General features: G+C 40.1%; 2 protein-coding genes and 1 non-coding gene across 3 annotated transcripts; 1 reads left to right on the top strand and 2 right to left on the bottom strand.

The window, feature by feature from the left end:
- Window positions 1–5399: 5399 nt before the first annotated feature.
- On the bottom strand, window positions 5400–6733 carry LOC119496507 (zinc finger protein 112-like). Its single transcript, XM_037783857.1, has 2 exons — window positions 6418–6733; window positions 5400–6318 (listed from the first exon to the last, which is right to left on the bottom strand). Exons 1-2 carry the CDS (start codon window positions 6578–6580, stop codon window positions 5657–5659), a joined length of 825 nt encoding a protein of 274 aa, XP_037639785.1. The 5' UTR covers window positions 6581–6733; the 3' UTR covers window positions 5400–5656.
- A 2144-nt stretch (window positions 6734–8877) lies between these two features.
- Window positions 8878–14290, bottom strand: tpi1b (triosephosphate isomerase 1b). The gene is made up of 7 exons (XM_037785198.1): window positions 14086–14290; window positions 10669–10792; window positions 10392–10476; window positions 10083–10215; window positions 9854–9939; window positions 9679–9766; window positions 8878–9592 (listed from the first exon to the last, which is right to left on the bottom strand). Exons 1-7 carry the CDS (start codon window positions 14192–14194, stop codon window positions 9474–9476), a joined length of 744 nt encoding a protein of 247 aa, XP_037641126.1. The 5' UTR covers window positions 14195–14290; the 3' UTR covers window positions 8878–9473.
- A 2331-nt stretch (window positions 14291–16621) lies between these two features.
- On the top strand, window positions 16622–16678 carry LOC119497809. The gene has a single exon (XR_005208990.1). It is a non-coding gene; the product is annotated as a U7 small nuclear RNA (small nuclear RNA).
- Window positions 16679–17646: the final 968 nt, after the last annotated feature.

Raw genomic sequence — 17646 nt, 5'->3', positions numbered from 1 at the left:
TGTGGTCCATTTTTGCCTACTACTGTTAGGACTCCTGTTAGGACTTTAGACGGTCACCTCCACTCTTACTGTTGCAGTTTCACACTAGAGCGCTTCTGTTTGTCTCATTCAATTATATACAGAATGTGTTTCCCATGCCATGGAGGCAGTGGTGGACTCAGGTTGTCTGAGGGGGTAGAGTTTAAGAAATTAAAAGGGCACCAGCGTCCAGAGAGTTTTCCAGCGTTTAGGGCAGCCTTTATGGCACTGCATTGTACCTACTTCATTTTGAGAGCACCCTAGAGGGCACTTTATCATGTTTCCTCCATTTAAGGCCACCCTAGAGGGCCCTTTATCATATTTCTCTACACTTAAGGGCACCCTAGAGGGCACTTCATTGTGTTGTCTCCATTCAAGGGCACCCATGAGGGCACTTCATTGCATTTTCTCCATTTAAGGTCACCCTACAGGGCACTTTATCACGTTTTCTCCATTTAAGAGTACTCCATCATGTTTTCTCCACTGTTAGGTCACCCTAGAGGGCACTTTATCATATTTCTCTACACTTAAAGGCACCTTAGTGGACACTTCATCATGTTTCTCCATTTCAGGGCATCCCAGAGGGCACTCCATCATGTTTTCTCCACTGGAAGGACACCCTAGAGGGCACTTTATCATATTTATCTACACTTAAGGGCACCCTAGAGGGCACTTTATCATGTTTTCTCCATTTAAGTGCACCTAAGTGGGCACTTCATCATGTTTTCTCAATTTCAGGGCACCCTAGAGGGCACTTTATCATGTTTTCTCCATTTAAGTGCACCTAAGTGGGCACTTCATCATGTTTTCTCAATTTCAGGGCACCCTAGAGGGCACGTTATCATGTTTTCTCCACTCGAAGAACACCCTAGAGGGCACTTTATCATATTTCTCTACACTTAAGGGCACCCCTAGGGCACTTCATTGTGTTGTCTCCATTTAAGGGCACCCTAGAGGTAACTTTTTTTTTTTTTTTTTTTTAAGTTATTTTTTTGGGGGGCATTTTCCATTTTTTATTGACAGGACAGTGGATAGAGTCTTGGAAAGGGGGAAGAGAGAGAGAGTGGATGCGGAAAGGGCCACAGGCCGGATTCGGACCCGGGCCGCCGCGGTCAGGACTGAGCCTTGTTACATGGGCGCCCGCTCTACCAACTGAGCTAACCAGGCGCCCAACCTAGAGGGCACTTTATCATATTTCTCCATTTAAGTGGACCTTAGTGGGCACTTCATCACATTTTATCTACCGTAGGGGCATCCAAGAGGGCACTTTCATGACTCTTTTTTTCTAACCTCCTCTATCATAAGGGATACTCACTCTGGTTAATGAGTGACATCTCCAACATCTCTTTCATCTGCAGCATCAACAGACAACCTGCAAAGTGACACAAGTGCTGGCTGAGAACAGAGTCTGTTGTCTTTTTCACCTCCTCTCACCTGAGCAATCAATCTCTTCTGACCTCCTGCTCACTCCACTCCAGCCTGGAGAAGATGATCCCTCAGGATCATCTTGAGGCACTGCTGAGCCTTTTTTCAAGTGGTTGTAGACAACATGCGGGTGACCAGAGCTCTCTGCCTCCTTCCACTATACACACCAGGGAGTTTGCCAGCATCCTCACCATCTCGGCAACCAGCCACGAGATTAAAACTGGTCCCGCTAGGCCTGAAAATGGAGAGCTTTCACTGTCAACGGCAATTACATTACATTACGTTGTATCCAACATTGATATTAATCCATGATTTGATGATGATGATATCAATATTTAATTTTTTAAATATCGCGGTCATTGTCAACACCACCATATCGCAACACCCCTAGTCACGTTCATACCTAAATCTTGCTCCCATTATTCGTTTAAGGTCAGTGGGTTTATAGTCTCTGTGAAGCTGTATAGATTTTTTTTTTTTAATCAAGACTGAGGATAAATTCTGAATCACAAGGTTAACTAGAGGAATTAGAGAGCTGGTTTGTAAAGTGCCCACACTGACAGAAATAGAACACAGTGGTATTGTTGGCAAAAAAGAAACTCCATTACTGTGATGATCATTAATTGTGGTAAAGCTTCTGTTGGACCAGACGCGATGTTGGGTTTGTTTGAGTCGTCGGACATGAAATATTTATGAAATTGAATATTTTGATAGCATGGTTTGCAGATGGATTTGTGCTGAGAATGACAGAAGCACATATAAAGAAGTGGAAAGAAGACTTTTGATGCTGATATATTTATTCACACTGCGGTCCAAATGAGAACTATTTCATTAATATACTTTCAAGAAGGAGGATTCAAACAATCACAAGATCAAGATTTGAAATGAGTTTTGCATTAAACCACAGGATGTTTTTATATATTTATAGAATAACGTATGATAAAAACGAATCAATCACGCAGGTTTGTTGTTACCCATTATTGGTGTGTTGGAATAATGACAATCAAATGAGACCTATACCAAAGAAAATGACAAACCAACAATTCAAGCCATATTTGCTTTTTTCAGATGTCGGTAGGATGTTTTCAGTTCATATATTTGTTTCCTCTGATACCTGAAACATTGTGTAACCATTTGAAGGAAACAAAGAGCGAGGGAGCCCTTTGGCCACAGAGCTAATGGGAAGCACATTGCTCTTTTTGGAGATTCAGTCTAAATCTCTGGTATTTTCTGAAACAGTCTACCAAACAGCAGAGAAGATGCAGACTGGGTTGTAAAACTATATAATAAGGTTGGGCCGAGAAAGTATAGAGACACTTATGTAGTCACTTACTGTAACTTCACTGTATAACCAGGGGTGAAATCTGCTATCAGCACATAATTCATCTTTATTTTAATCCAGATTTTCAATTTCAGAGAAGATTTTGTGTCATCATTTTAATTGCCTACACTTGTAGTAAGTGGTTTACTGCAGAGAGCGCCTGCGTGCACATGAGAGCACTCAGAAAAAATCTCTCTCCAATAAATGAGTGAGTGTACCCTGAAATAATAATCCAGTTCATCAAAATGTTCTACAGCTTTGAGACATGAATGAAGGACAGGCTCTGGCCACTCAGCACAGTTATTATCGGCATTTAAAGTCTTTTTCTCATCAAACTAACGTGAATAAAAAGAAATGTATGAACTGAAAAAGACTATTGAAAAGTCTGTGTTAGCTCCTTGAACCTCTGTATTTCTCAACATGAACTTTAATACTTTAAAGACTTGTGTCTATTATTCACAACACAAAACATTGAACTCTACCACTGCTGCTGCTCATGTGTACTGTACAGTATATGCACTCTGTGACTCACAGCTCCCCACATTATGAATCCCAATTTCACCCCCGAATAGAGAGGACATAACGGGGGGATGACCCTGACGAGGGAAGTGTGTGCACGTTTCTTGTGTGAACCAGAACAACATCCCAAGTTAGCTTGTGCCTAACACACTGCGGTGGCCAAAAGTGTGTGGACACCTGAACATTAGACCCCTGAATATCTTATCCCAAAACCATGAGCTTTGATATGCTGCAACAGCAGCTACTCTCCTATAAAAAAAAGAGCTTTGCACAAGACCTTTGGGAACCTGGTCGCAGGGATTTGCTGCCATTCAGCCACAAGAGCATTAGGACATTGATGTTGGGCGATAAGGCCTTGTACGCAGTCGGCGTTCCAGTTCGTCCCAAAGGTGTCGGATGGTGTTGAGGTCAGTCAACCACAACATAGAAAAGCATCTTCATTTTATGCACCTGGCTATTGTCATTCTGAAACAGGTAAGGGCTTTCCCACATTGTTGCTATAAAGTTGGAAGTACATGAGACTGTTCTTTCTGGCAGACTTGTCAGAAGGAAAATAACAGGTGTTACTAAGTGTTACAATAAGGCATGACGGTGAGGTAGCATGCACAATACCAGGACCCCGAAACCAGAGCAGAATCATAATTATTGATGCATTAACATGTAAGCATCACTTTAAAGGGGACATATCATGAACTCACTTTGTCAGTGCTGGTGCACATATACATTTGGAGTGTCTACCAAACCACAAACTGTTAAATAAGACAACCCAGTCAGTTTTTTTGTGGGCTGTCTAGATCAGAAAACATGTGATTCAACAAGCAGTTCAGATTTGGCTCCCCTTCCTATGTCACATGCAGGCTCATTAGAATATACCTCCCACAACTTGAGAACTACCTTTGCAAAGGTGCACCATATTTTTCTCGCAAGCCAATCAAACCAGTTCTCATTCCCAGGACGTCAAATATCGCCACTTTGTCACAGCCGTCCACAAATCACCCTTTAGCGCACTGGGCGTTCCACGCTCTGAGAAAGTTAGCCAGGAGTGTGGTGACGTAGTTTAAAGAGAGAAAAGACACACACCAGGCGGGCGGGTCGAACAAACACAAGGCTTTTATCCAGGAGACCGCTGTTCGTGTCCCGCGCATTCCCAAGCGTTAAGCTTCACTTACACGCTACAATCAGCTGTGCGTTCGTGTCCCATGTTCATAGCATTCAGTGTCATTTGCACGGTACAAACGTAGTAGTTTTAAGCCCAACCATGTTGTTCTTTCCTAAACCTAACTATAGTGGTTTTGATGCCGAAAATAAAGTGACATCAATGGCCGTGACAAGGCGGCGATATGTGACGAGTTGGGATGAGAACGTGTTGGTCAGAGCAGACTAGGCTTTATTTGGAGGGGTGCTTAAAGAGACAGGCGCTAAAACTGGGTGAGGGGTGAGGGTGAACACAGGTATATTCAGACACAGTGTGAGAAATATATTGTGTTTTTTTAACATTAAAGTATGTAAATATGTTCTAGTAGAACCCCAGAGTACAAGTATGAACCTGGAAATGAGCATAATATGTCCCATTTAATGCTGCAGCTGGTTAAAGTGGAGCTAGTTTTAAATATTTAATATACGGCATTATTTATTTATTTATTATTATTATTATTATCATTTGTTCATTATATTTTTTGTATCAATAATCTGAATCTGTAAAGTAACTATAGCTGTAAAATCAATATAATGGCATAAAAAGTACAATATTTCCCTCTGAATGTAACGGAGTAGAAGTATAAAGTAGCGGAAAAATGGAAATACTCGAGTAAAGTATCTCAAAATTGTAAAGTACAGTACTTGCTTTCCACCACTATAGGAATAACAGGTTTCCACCCGTCATATTTTGAATATGTTGACTGTACGAAGGCTACAGGCTGAGAGCACTGTCAGTTCCCAGAAAAGAAGTACACACTCAGTACATTAGACACTAGAGTCTGAACACTGCCAGATACTGTAGATTGATGTGAAATTGTGAATGAAATGCTGTTACTGCCACCTACTGGAGTACTGTGCAACTTCCCTTTTCTTATATGCTCCTGCAGCAGAAAGCTGCAATTATACCAAATACCAAACAAAGAGTATTTACATTTTATTCTGTAAGAATACATTTACCATCATATATTTATAAAACACTACATCTGTGCATGTATTTTTTACAATCCATTTGCACATCATTTACTGGCTTACTTGGCTTAATGAGGTCCATGCACAACATAACGTACGACTAAACATAAAAAAAATTACATTCTTTGTTCGAGTGTTTTTATAAATCATAGATGACTAACGTAACAGTAACAACATAACACTAATCTATTGGACATTATTTCAGAGTCATACAGGCATATTCTCTCTCTTATGCACACTTCTCATGTGCCGACCAAGAGACTCCATCCATTTGAAGGATTTGCCACAGTAATTGCAGACAAAGTGTTTCCCTTCAGTGTGGATCGTCTGGTGTCTGTTCAGAGCGCTCGTTGTGATAAAAGTCTTTCTGCATATCTCACATCTGTAAGGCCTCTCCCCTGTGTGTGTCCTGATGTGAGCTGCCAGGTGGGAGCAGTTACTGAAACGCTTTTCACAAACTGAGCAGCAGTAGGGTTTCTCTCTGCTGTCCTCGCCGTGGTTGTTGTGGTAGGGATGGAAGGGCAAAGTGGGGTCATGCAGGCTTCCTTTCAGGCTGGAAGGAGACGAGATGAAGTCCTTGATGTCCGATTCCAGGCTTTCCAGCTGCTCTGCATCGTGAGACATCCAGAAATCCCTGTGGCTCTTCATCTGCTGCTGCTCCTTCTTCACCTGAGAGGGCTCTGGATGCTCCTGGTCCATGCTGCTGCCTCCATCCTCCTCACAGGGCTGGGACTCAGGAGGCTCCACTGCAGGGACTGACTGATGCTGCTGCTGCTGAGGAGGAGGAGGAGGAGGAGGAGGGTGGTGGTGGTGATGATGATGGGTGAGCTGCTGCAGCTGGGCTCCCAGGCATCTATCCAACCGTGGCTCTAGAGGTAAAACACAAATGATAACAATCATGCAAATAATCTAAAAAAACAATAACACAAAGCTGCATGAGGTTTCATTCAGCTTCCATTCAAACCAACCTGACTTGAGGAGCTTCAGCTGCATCCTGAGACGACTGATTTCTAAATCTTTTGAACGAGAAATCTCCTCTTTGTACTCTGCTATTGTCTTCTCCACAGCTCCAAAGATCTCCTCGGCTGCTGCTGTCAGTCTCTCGCTGAGGAAAGCTTTCAGTGACTGCATTTTTTTGCACGTTTATACATAGAATTTGTAGCGTTTAGTTGCGCCTGGAGACGTTTTCTAGTGAGTCCCTGAAACGTCACGCTTCGCTTGTAAACACGGACATGAGACTGAGCTGCTCAGAGGTTCAATGTGGGGCTCTACCGCCTCCTGCTGCACCGGGGTGCAGAGGGGGGGTGGACAAAATAACAGGAACAGGGGTTTTCAAAGTCTGAGATTTTAGTTTGCTTATTTTTTGCTCAATTCCTGGATGCCCTATATGTAAAAAAACATCTGAGATTTACAGAATAAAGTCATAAATTTACAAGTATAAAGTCATAATATTATGAGAAAAAAGTCATAATATTATGAGAATAAAGTCATCAATTTACGAGAAAATATTATGACTTTATTCTCATAATATAACGAGAAAAAAAGAAAATAACACGTAAAACTACTACTTTGTATTTTGACTTTATTCTCATAATATTATGACTTTATTCTCGAAATCTCAGATTAATTTTTTTTCCCTCAATGTGACCCTAATACTCCGTCGTACCATAGACCTACAACAATGATAAATAAAAATGAAAATGTAAACAATAAACAGTTATTCATTTCCATTTTTATAAATCCACAGGGAGCCACTGGAGAGGGGCTGAAGAGCCACATGTGGCTCCGGAGCCTCAGGTTGCTGACCCCTGCCATAGACACTCAACAATTGTGCCAAAATAGCTTAAAGGAGACATATCGTGCTCATTTTCAGGTTCATATTTGTATGTGGGGTTTCTACTAGAACAGGTTTACATACTTTAATGTTTAAAAAAATCCTTTATTTTCCTCATGCTGTCTGCTTGAATATACCTGTGTTCACCCTCTGTCTGAAACGCTCCGTTTTTGTACATTTCAATTTGGAATTGCGTTGCTAGGCAACAGCTTGGGTCCAGGTTTACTTCCTGTCAGCTGATGACATTCACATATACACTGCAATGGGAAATAAACTGGGACACATTTCTGAATGAGTTTCTGAATACGGGCTGTATGTATTTCTCTGTGGATTGAGTGTTTCGATACTTTCACAGTGTTTATATAGAACTTAAACCTGCTGAAGAATATATAACTCATGAAATGTCACTTTTTAGAATATGGGACCTTTAATATTGCTGTTTGACTCAGCATGACCAAATACATAAAAAATGTCTGTCCTAAGGTATTTATTAGTTTCTGACTCTGGGAAAAACAATAAATCTGAATATGAATCTCTGAAGTATCTCCAACCAAATCACACACATTAGTCTATAACATGTGATTTTCTTTTGATAAGCAAATATAATATTTTTCACTTCCATTTACTGAGCCTCCCCTGAAACTGTTCGGAGCCCCCTTGGGGAGGACAGCCTCCCACTTTGAAAACCTCTGCCTTATAATGTAATGCAGTGCAGTACATTAACACAATACTTTTTCATGTTATATTTAATATAACAGTATAACATGTATTGTTATGTTCCCGTTTATATGTGAAAAAAATTATATTCCTATTTTTAAAACAGCTATTGCATTGAATTAAATCATATTATACATTCTTGTTATTTTGTCCTCCTGTACATACTGTACCTACAGCATTGTGGTTATTGTGTAAGTGGTTCAGTCCTGTGGCTGTTTCAACACAGTGAGAATATAAAGAAGACAAAGACACTGGGACGCGCAAATATTTGGTTCAAACTAAGTATTTGCTGAAGACAGACTAGCAGATTGTGATGAAATTTTGACCTGAATCTGAGCTCCAAGACTGTTTCTGCTGTCAGTGCAGCAGTCTGGGTCCAGTACGATGAAAGTGCCGGGTGCATCAGAGAGAGAGAAGTATAGTGTTACAAGTTAGAAACCAGCCAGGTGAAAATCTGAGAGCACTATATTTAGATTTAACATGTGGTGACCAAAATGCTCAGTGTGCTTCGGGCTTTATTTTACAGTCTAATGAACATTAGCTTCTGTATGCATGTTTGTATTTGGCAAAGCTACAATTTCCTCCCGATACACGAGTCTCTAACTGCTGTGTGTCTGTTTTAGTTCAGTGCCGGGATAAAAATAGCAGTCAAATGCTTCTCTGCATGGCATTGTCTTAACAGGAGGTCACTTCTGTAATGAGATACTCTCTCCGCTGCCATTGAGAGAGTACCACTATCGTCTGTATGTGAACACACAGCAGGTTTTGAAACCTATTGGTTTATATATACAGACACAAGTAGGTATCGCTATAAGATATAGGGACTTTGGGATAAACCTCATAAAAAAAAAGCAAAACAAGACACAACACACTAAAACAGTCTCTAAACGGTTTATTATAATGTTTCCTTACAGCCTTCCCACCCTTATACCCATCGGCCATGATACAATATGATTAACATGTAATGGACGCTTCCATCTTGGCTAAACCGCCAACGAGAGAGAGCGGATCCTCATGCACGTCTACAGGGAGGGAAAAGCCACAGAACATCATAATTGCACAGAAGAAACGTCGGTATTAAAAAGACAAATACATCGGATTGACAAAGAGCTGTGACACTGTTTACACAAAAGAAGTTGGTAAACTTTTCAAGTAAAGGCGTGGACTGGCCGTCCACCTCAAGGTGTGACTGCCTGTCTTTATAGCTTGAGCACTTGGTGTGGAAGTTAGTATGCACACAGGCCGTTCTCAGTGGACTTTTCAGTGCGGTACAGTGCATGTGTCAACCTGTCCCTTTTCTTCATGATGAAAAAAAATACAAAGGAAAAGGAGGGAATGACATTATTACACAAATACGTTTGAATAAAAAGGGGAACAGGACTAAGTGCTGAGAGTGAAGGATGATGGAACTGGATCGTCTGAATGGAGCTGGCCTCTGATCTGGACGTGGTCACATCGCAGCCGCCCGGGTTTTTATACCTTGGCGTTGATGATTTCGACAAACTCTGGCTTGAGTGAGGCTCCGCCGACGAGGAAACCGTCAACATCCTTCTGGGAGGCAAGTTCTTTGCAGGTAGCACCGGTCACAGAGCCTGAGAAGAAGAAGAGATTCATGAGAATGTGGGATATGATAAGATGAGAATACGACGACAGGCACCATCTCGTCACACCGACTGACCTCCATAGATGATCCTCACGGAGTTGGCTACAGCCTCAGACACGTTGGTCTTCATCCACCCCCTCAGCTTCTCATGAACTTCCTGAGCCTGAGATATCATACAGGAAACAGACACATTATGACGAGCTATGGGAAGAGATTGCACTAATCATTTTCAGTGCTTGCTTATATTTACCTGCTGTGGGGAAGCAGTCTTGCCGGTGCCAATGGCCCACACAGGCTCATAAGCGAGCACGACTTTGCTCCAGTCCTTTACATTGTCTGTGAAAGAGACGTGTGATAAGACTGGAATTTCTATTTCGCAAGTTTTTTGATTTCCGCCAGCTTGCACAAACTTTCCCTGAAGTGTGTGTTGCAACATTTGGACTCTAAACTCTACGTTGGGATCGTCAGGGGTCACATACCTGCGATGAACTTGGTCTGAGCAAAGACGACCTTCTCGGTGATGCCGCCCTCCCTCTCGTCCAGCTTCTCGCCGATGCAGGCGATGACACCGAGACCACTCTCCAGAGCGTGGGCTGTCTTCTGACCGATGAGCTATAACACAACACACACACAAGCATCTAATCACACAGTGTACACGAAGAGGAATGGTTGTGTGTATCCTACTCATGTATAATAGACGCAGCTCTTCCCCATTTAGCGCTCCTCATCATTACAGACAACAATAAAGCTGGCGCAAAGTGAAAGAAGATAAGATTATCCAGAATTACCTCATCACTCTCTCCGAAGACGTGGCGCCTCTCAGAGTGTCCCAGGATCACCCAGTTCACTCCGCAGTCCTTGATCATCGCAGGGCTGAACATAGATGTTCACACAATAAACACACAATAATCAAATATGCTCCATTTAAAAACTGTTTTAATAAAGTGACATGAAACATTAACAAGGTTTTACATTTGTGATCTAACTTAATAACCCAGAGGATTCATGTTGTTTCATCCAACCATCTTTATTTGCTTCTCCTCTGATGGACACATGATGACGTACCTGGTCTCCCCAGTGAAGGCACCCTTGGCGACTTTGTAGCAGTTCTGAGCAGCAACGCCGAACTTGGCGTCCAGCTTAGTCCTGGCGAAGTCCAGGTAGATTGTAGGAGCACCGCACACCACCTCTGTGAGCACAGAAGAAAGAAAACAATACTTTTTATGTAGTGCATGTGGTATTAAACCAAATATCAAGACACTTCCTTGATGTCAATGATGTGACAGAAGATTGGGATTTACTTTTGGTATGTTAGAGAAGATATCACAAAAGAGAGAGGGATTTCAGGCCCTGCTTACATTAAAGACACTTCAACAGTGAGCCAATATGTGGGCTTGAACACGGGTCTGTCAGTTAGAGGACAGCCTGTATAACTGGACAAACACCCTGAACTGCTGCCAAGTACAAGACTATGGCTACGTTCCAAATCACAAATCACTTTTTCTTTTTACTTTTAGTACATACTGCAGCAGCCCTTACAAAGTACGTACTGTTGCATGCAGTATGCTTACCAATGGGACATACTACTTCATCCTAACATTGTGCCATGAACTTTGACTCCTGCTCATATATCCGCTGCGCAGAGGATTATGGGCCAGAAAAGCATGCTGGCTTGCATACTGCAAAATGTGCCCAGATGTAGTAGGACATCTTGGTATTTTTGGCATACTGCATTTGGCATACTATGTATTGGGACATACTGAATATTTTTCTGGCATACTAAATAGTATGGTAGTTATGGGTATTGGAACGCACAGTATATATGCACTTCTTCTCACAGCATTTCAACACCATGGGGATTAAAGAAACACATTCAGATCAGTCTTTTCTAACATGACGTTTTAAAAAGGCAAACAAAAGGGTCAACCACCACCAAAATGAAAAAACACAGGACTGGATAATGGCATCACTCCTCAAGGTGACTGATAGGCCTTAAAGGAGACAAGAACAATTCACTCTTTGTGTGCTTGTGCTCATACATTTGGGTATCTGGAGTGCCTACCAACCCACAAACTGTGAAATAAGACAACCCAGTCAGTTTGTTTGCGGGCTGTCTAGATCAGAAAACATGTGATTCATGCAGGCAATTAGAATACATCACCCCCAACTTGAGAACTACCTCAGAAGACAGGTGCTAAAACGGAGCGTTTCAGACAGAGGGTGAATACAGGTATATTCAGACAGACAGTATGAGAAAAATTAATGAACATTAAAGCATGTAAACATGTTCTAGTAGGAAGCCAAAATACAACCTGGAAATGAGCATGATATGTCCCCTTTAAATGGACAACAATTTATATCAGCATGCAACAATTAAATACAAGTTATTAGTGTTTTCAGATGCTGTTAAAGGCTTCTTCACATCAGTATGCTCTTTGCAGCACCACTTAAATCAAAACACTAGCACCAGATGTGTCCATCCAACCAAATAGGCTACATCAATATACTTTTGTACTACTAACTACTCAAATGACAAATTGTATTATGAAACTCATGATAAATGCCATCATGTGCACACATGACTTCACCAAAGTAAAGGGTCAAGCAAAGTACAGTAAAGTCAAGACTGACATTCAAATTGTAACTATATCTTAAGGTTACCAGAGTCTATATTAAACCTGTTATTATTGGTTGGGTAAAGGTCATTTTTCTCCGTGGCCATGGCCAGGCCTCTCTGCATTAAAGGTCTGAGTTCAGCCTCCTAAAGGTCGCCTACATCATGGCCGCATTCTGCAGAGGTCACAGAAAAGTCATGAGTTCAAAGGGGTCAAATAGAAAGAACCAGAGTTTAAATATCCAACATGTGAAGGAAAATCATTCTGGGGGAGGAAACAGCTGAACTTTGACTTTAAAAGAAGCCAATGGGAAAAGTCTGCTGCTGGTGCTGTTAGGGGGCGGGTACATTAATAGAGCAAGGTCCAAGGATAGTCTGAGCTGTGGTAGTCTGAATAGAGAGGCAGTTTGCTCCTGTGGCTGGTAGACAGTATACACAACATTACAGTTGCATAACACCAGTTTTGCAGGAGGAGGAGCACAACTGGCTGGATGACAGCGGAAACAAGCCTAGACACAGTCAACGTCTCCCTGCTTGTTTTAATTTCTATCATGCATTGAATGAAAAACCTGAGTAATGTCATGATAAAGCAGACAGCAACATGTCTATATCTGTTTGCATGTCTGTCATGCAGGAAAAACCGTAGATGACACAAATAAACAACTGAAAAACACACTTATCAGTGTTTTATGTGGTACTCCTCGTGTAAACTGCCTCAACAGGTAACTGAATTGCTAAGACTGAGATTTAATGTTGATCACAATAACTGCAACTTTTGTGAGGCTGAGATTGAAACTACTGATAGTCTGTTTTTCCACTGTATATATTCTGTGGCATTCTGGGAAGATTTGCAGGACTGGCTGTCAACCAAAATCCAACTACGTGCTCCTCTCACAAGAGAAAATATAGTGTTTGGTATTAACATGAAGGACATTAAGAGTGACTTGATATTGAACAATCTGATACTGCTGGCAAACTTTTTCATCCATGCATCCAAATGGAAGAAAATGAAACCCCTATTTTCCCAAAAGGGACCTTGTGGACAATCATCTCAGTGCTTTAAGACTAATGAATGGACAACATGCAAGGTGTCTCCTCAGAGCTTATGAAGAACTGAACATATATGATGATGACCCCTTTAGCTACTGTGGAAGAGTGCAGTCTTATTATTATTTATGCATTTCTTTTTTTGTTCCTTTAATTATTTTCTTCCCTCTTTTATTTTTGTTATTAATTAAAGTTATCTTTCCTATCCAATTGTGCTATGTATGTTATAAGTATTGAGTTTAGATTACAATGCCTTAATGTTTGTAAATTAATTATCTTCAATAAAAATAAATAAATAAAACAAAATAAAAGTAAATAAATAAAAAACTCAAGTTCACTGTATTTCTGGTTTGCAGATGAAAAAGGAGTGACTCACTAACGACACTTGAATGCACCACAGTGAAGGCCGACCAGGCTGCTGGACTACGTGCTGCTGCAAACGCACACCCACCACCGACATTACTGCAAATCCCACCATCCCACCCTTTATTCATACATGTCTGTCTGTCTGAGGTTTACTGTTAGCTCGGTTAAAACCTGGAAAACACACAGCAAACACTGAATGTAGCGTTAAAACTGAATGTAGCGTTCAAAAGGTTCATAAAACGAAGCTCTGTGATGCTACTGGTGTCATAACGAGCCATTTTGTGTCTGAATGACTCGGTTGTGACATAACAAATAATAAGGAAATGACACACAAACAAATAACGTTAACGTTAACTAACATTGCTGAACATGTGGTCGTGATAATCAGATAACAAGTGGGTGAAATAGTGAATGTTTAAAAGGAGATTTTGGTTGTAAAGGCTGTTGTAACGTACCGACATTGGGGTCCACCTTGGCTGCGTTCATGGTCTGCGCCAGCTCCCCGAGACTCTTCTTGTCTCCATTCAGCTTCCAGTTTCCACCGACGAAGAACTTTCTGCTCATGATTGCTGTTTTGTTTTAGGGGAGTTTGCTTTGAATGAAAACGGTACCAGGGCCTACCTTCTCTGGGGTAAGAGAGCGGATGTCAGAGAGCAGCTTAGAGTATTTATCTACAGGGGAAAAGTTAACTCCACCTCTCTGTCAGCGCCATTGGTTTGTGGCGACACGCCCCTAAACGCGTCTTGAGCTACGTGGTCTAGAAGGGAACCAGCGGGTTGGGGGAAACTCTCGCGATATTAGTAAAGGTTATGATAGGACGCCAGGAAGCGTATCTCGCGAGAGTTTTTGCAGATTTCGGATCAAATTTCGCAATTTTCAGGTTACCTTTTAGACACGACCCCATTTTTTTTTTCTCAATACTTCTAACACACAAGGCACAATTGGATAGGGAAGATAACTTAAATTATAAAAAATAATATAATAAAAATAAAAGAGGGTAGAAAATAATCAAAGGAACAAAAAAAGAAATGCATAAATAAATAAATAATAAAATTGCACTCTTCCATAATAGCTCTAGGGGTCATCATCATATATGTTCAGTTCTTCAAAAGCTCTGAGGAGACACTTTGCATGTTGTCCATTCATTAGTCTTAAAGCACTGAGATGATTGTCCACAAGGTCCCTTTTGGGAAAATAGGGGTTTCATTTTCCTCCATTTGGATGCATGGATGACAAAAATTGCCAGCAGTATCAGATTGTTCAATATGGAGTCACTCTTAATGTCCTTCATGTTAATACCAAACACAATATTTTCTCTTGTGAGAGGAGCACGTAGTTGGATTTTGAGGAAGGGGAAGAGCAAGATGTCATGCTGCCTTCAAGTGCTGTGTGTGTAAAACCTTCCCAAAGGACAAACCTCTTAAAGGGAGGCCCTGAGGCAAACACGTAGGCTACTATCATATCCTAGTGTATTGTGCATTTATAGCATTTCGTAGACAAAATGACACAAATAGTACATATAAAACAACAAGATGTTTTGCCAAATGCATGTGGTGGGATGTATGAAAGTACATTTACTCAAGTACTGTATTTAGGTACAATTCTGACATACTTGTAATGCACTTGAGTATATCCATTTTATGCTACTTTATATTATTACTCCATAATATGTGTCCATCCAACCAAATAGGCTACATCAATATACTACTAACCACTCAAATAACAAATTGTATTATGAAACTCACAATAAATGCCCTCATGTGCACACATGATTTGACCAAAGTAAAGGTCAAGCAGAGTCAAGACTGACATTCAAATTGTAACTATATCTTGGGGTTACCAGAGTCTATATTAAACCTGTTATAATATAACAGGTTATATATATCATTATCATTATTACTACTCAGGTGTTATTCATACTGTGCAATATCATTTTCCACTTGTGCAATTTAGTAGTCTGTTTATTGTCAATACTGTATATACTGCTCCTGTTTTTATACTTCCTTCTATCTAAATGGTTCGTATTTTGTTACACTCTGTTAAGCTCTTTTTTTTTACTGTGTTAGCTGATGCATCTTGTTTTTTGCACTATCCCCTTTGCTGCTGTACACTGCAAATTTCCCCACTGTGGGACTAATAAATGAATATCTTATCTTATTTCATTTCAGTATTCAATATTGTACATTTTACTCCACTACGTTTATTTGGCACTTACAGTTACTAGTAGCCTATACATGCGCAATACTTTATCACCCATCTACCCAGTAGTATACAAATGATCTAAAATTGGCTCCACATTGACAAACTACAACATTAAAATGCTCTTACATTTATTCGTTAGTGATAAAATCACTATGATATAATTATATTATAATCACTGTGAAAGGAGCCATTATGATTAATGAGTACTTTTGATACTTTTAAGTACATTTTGCTGATAATACTGTACTTTTACAATTTGAATTCAGGACTTTTACTTGTAATTGAGTATTTTAGAAGGATCCGTACACATTTTCCAGCAGAGCCTAATGCATTTCTGGACTGTTTACTTCTGCAAATTTGAGCTCCATACCATGAGAACCCAATCTGATTAAAATAAGAAATGTTGCAAAAATATAAAAATTTTCAAAATACACATAAAACTGTTTTTGTCTTCTTATTTTCGGGGTGGGGGTTGTATCAGCCATTTCATTGGCTGATACGTCATAAGTCCCGCCCCCTTTGTGCTTCCTGGCCTAGTTTGAAGCTCTCTGATTGGAGGATATTCAGCCTTGGTTTATATACCCAGCATGCACTGCGGTAAACATATTGTTCTTACATGCATAAAGTTGAATTTTGATTAGTTTTGGTGAAGTTTGTCATGAATATACATTCGGCTTTCACTGTTATTGTTGTTACTGTGTTCGTTTTAACTGGCTTTAAACTTGACACCATAACAGTAGGGCATGTATTCAGTGTATAGATACTGTAATAGTACAGCCAAACAGACAGGAATCTATTTGCTCTTTAGAAATTTCTCTAGCAGGTTTCTCATAACGAGAAGCCCACACAACTTGTTGAAAAGAAAAACAATCTCTAATATATCTGCTTTAATGGCATTTAAAATTATTATTATCTAGAGCTGATGAGTTTCTAGTAGCTCATTTGAAGTTTGTTGTTTTGTAGGAGTTTTTAGTCTATAGCATTATAATTTAGGAGTCGATAGTATGCCTTCTATATAAAATCTTTACCTGCAAAAAACTAGTGATGGCGAGTTGAAGCTCCATGAAGCATTGAAGCTTTCCAGCAAATTGGTTGGGAAAAAGGTTCATTTCTCGAGGCTTCATGTTGCACGAAACCACCTGGTGACCAAAGAGTGTAAAACAGGCAGATATGATCTTAACCATGTGATAAGATAAGATAAGATATTCCTTTATTAGTCCCGCAGTGGGGAAATTTGCAGTGTACAGCAGCAAAGGGGATAGTGCAAAAAACAAGATGCATCAGCTAACACAGTTAAAAAAAGAGCTAAACAAAGTGTAACAAAATATGAAGCATTTAAATAGAAGGAAATATAAAAATAGGAGCAGTATATACAGTATTGACAATAAACAGACTATTAACAAAATTGCACAAGTGGAAAATGATATTGCACAATGAGAATGAATGAATGAATGAAATTCCAGCTGAAAATATCAGGTTATTGTCAGTTTTTGGTGTGTAAGTGTAAGTGGTCTACTGGGACCACAGATCTGTGATATACTGTATTTTGCGTCAGTAAAGGCTGTGAAGGCTGTGAAAGGCTGTGGCTGGGAATGACTATAAACAATGAAAAAAATATATACTACCATGTAATCCATTTATATCTATATAATATATAATATAATGTCTATTTTCTAGTAAGTATATTATGAGTATATAACATACATGTATAATAAACTGTAATTGTTTTGTGAGTAATGCATCTTATTTGTGTAAACCAATCCTTTGGTCAATAATGTATTGAAGTGTAGTGTAATATAATATAATAATGGCAG

The sequence above is a fragment of the Sebastes umbrosus genome, chromosome 11 (genome assembly GCF_015220745.1).
Source record: "Sebastes umbrosus isolate fSebUmb1 chromosome 11, fSebUmb1.pri, whole genome shotgun sequence".
NCBI classification, from domain to species: domain Eukaryota; kingdom Metazoa; phylum Chordata; class Actinopteri; order Perciformes; family Sebastidae; genus Sebastes; species Sebastes umbrosus.
The sequence above is the reverse complement of the archived record's forward strand: the minus strand, read 5'-3'. Positions and strand labels throughout refer to the sequence as shown.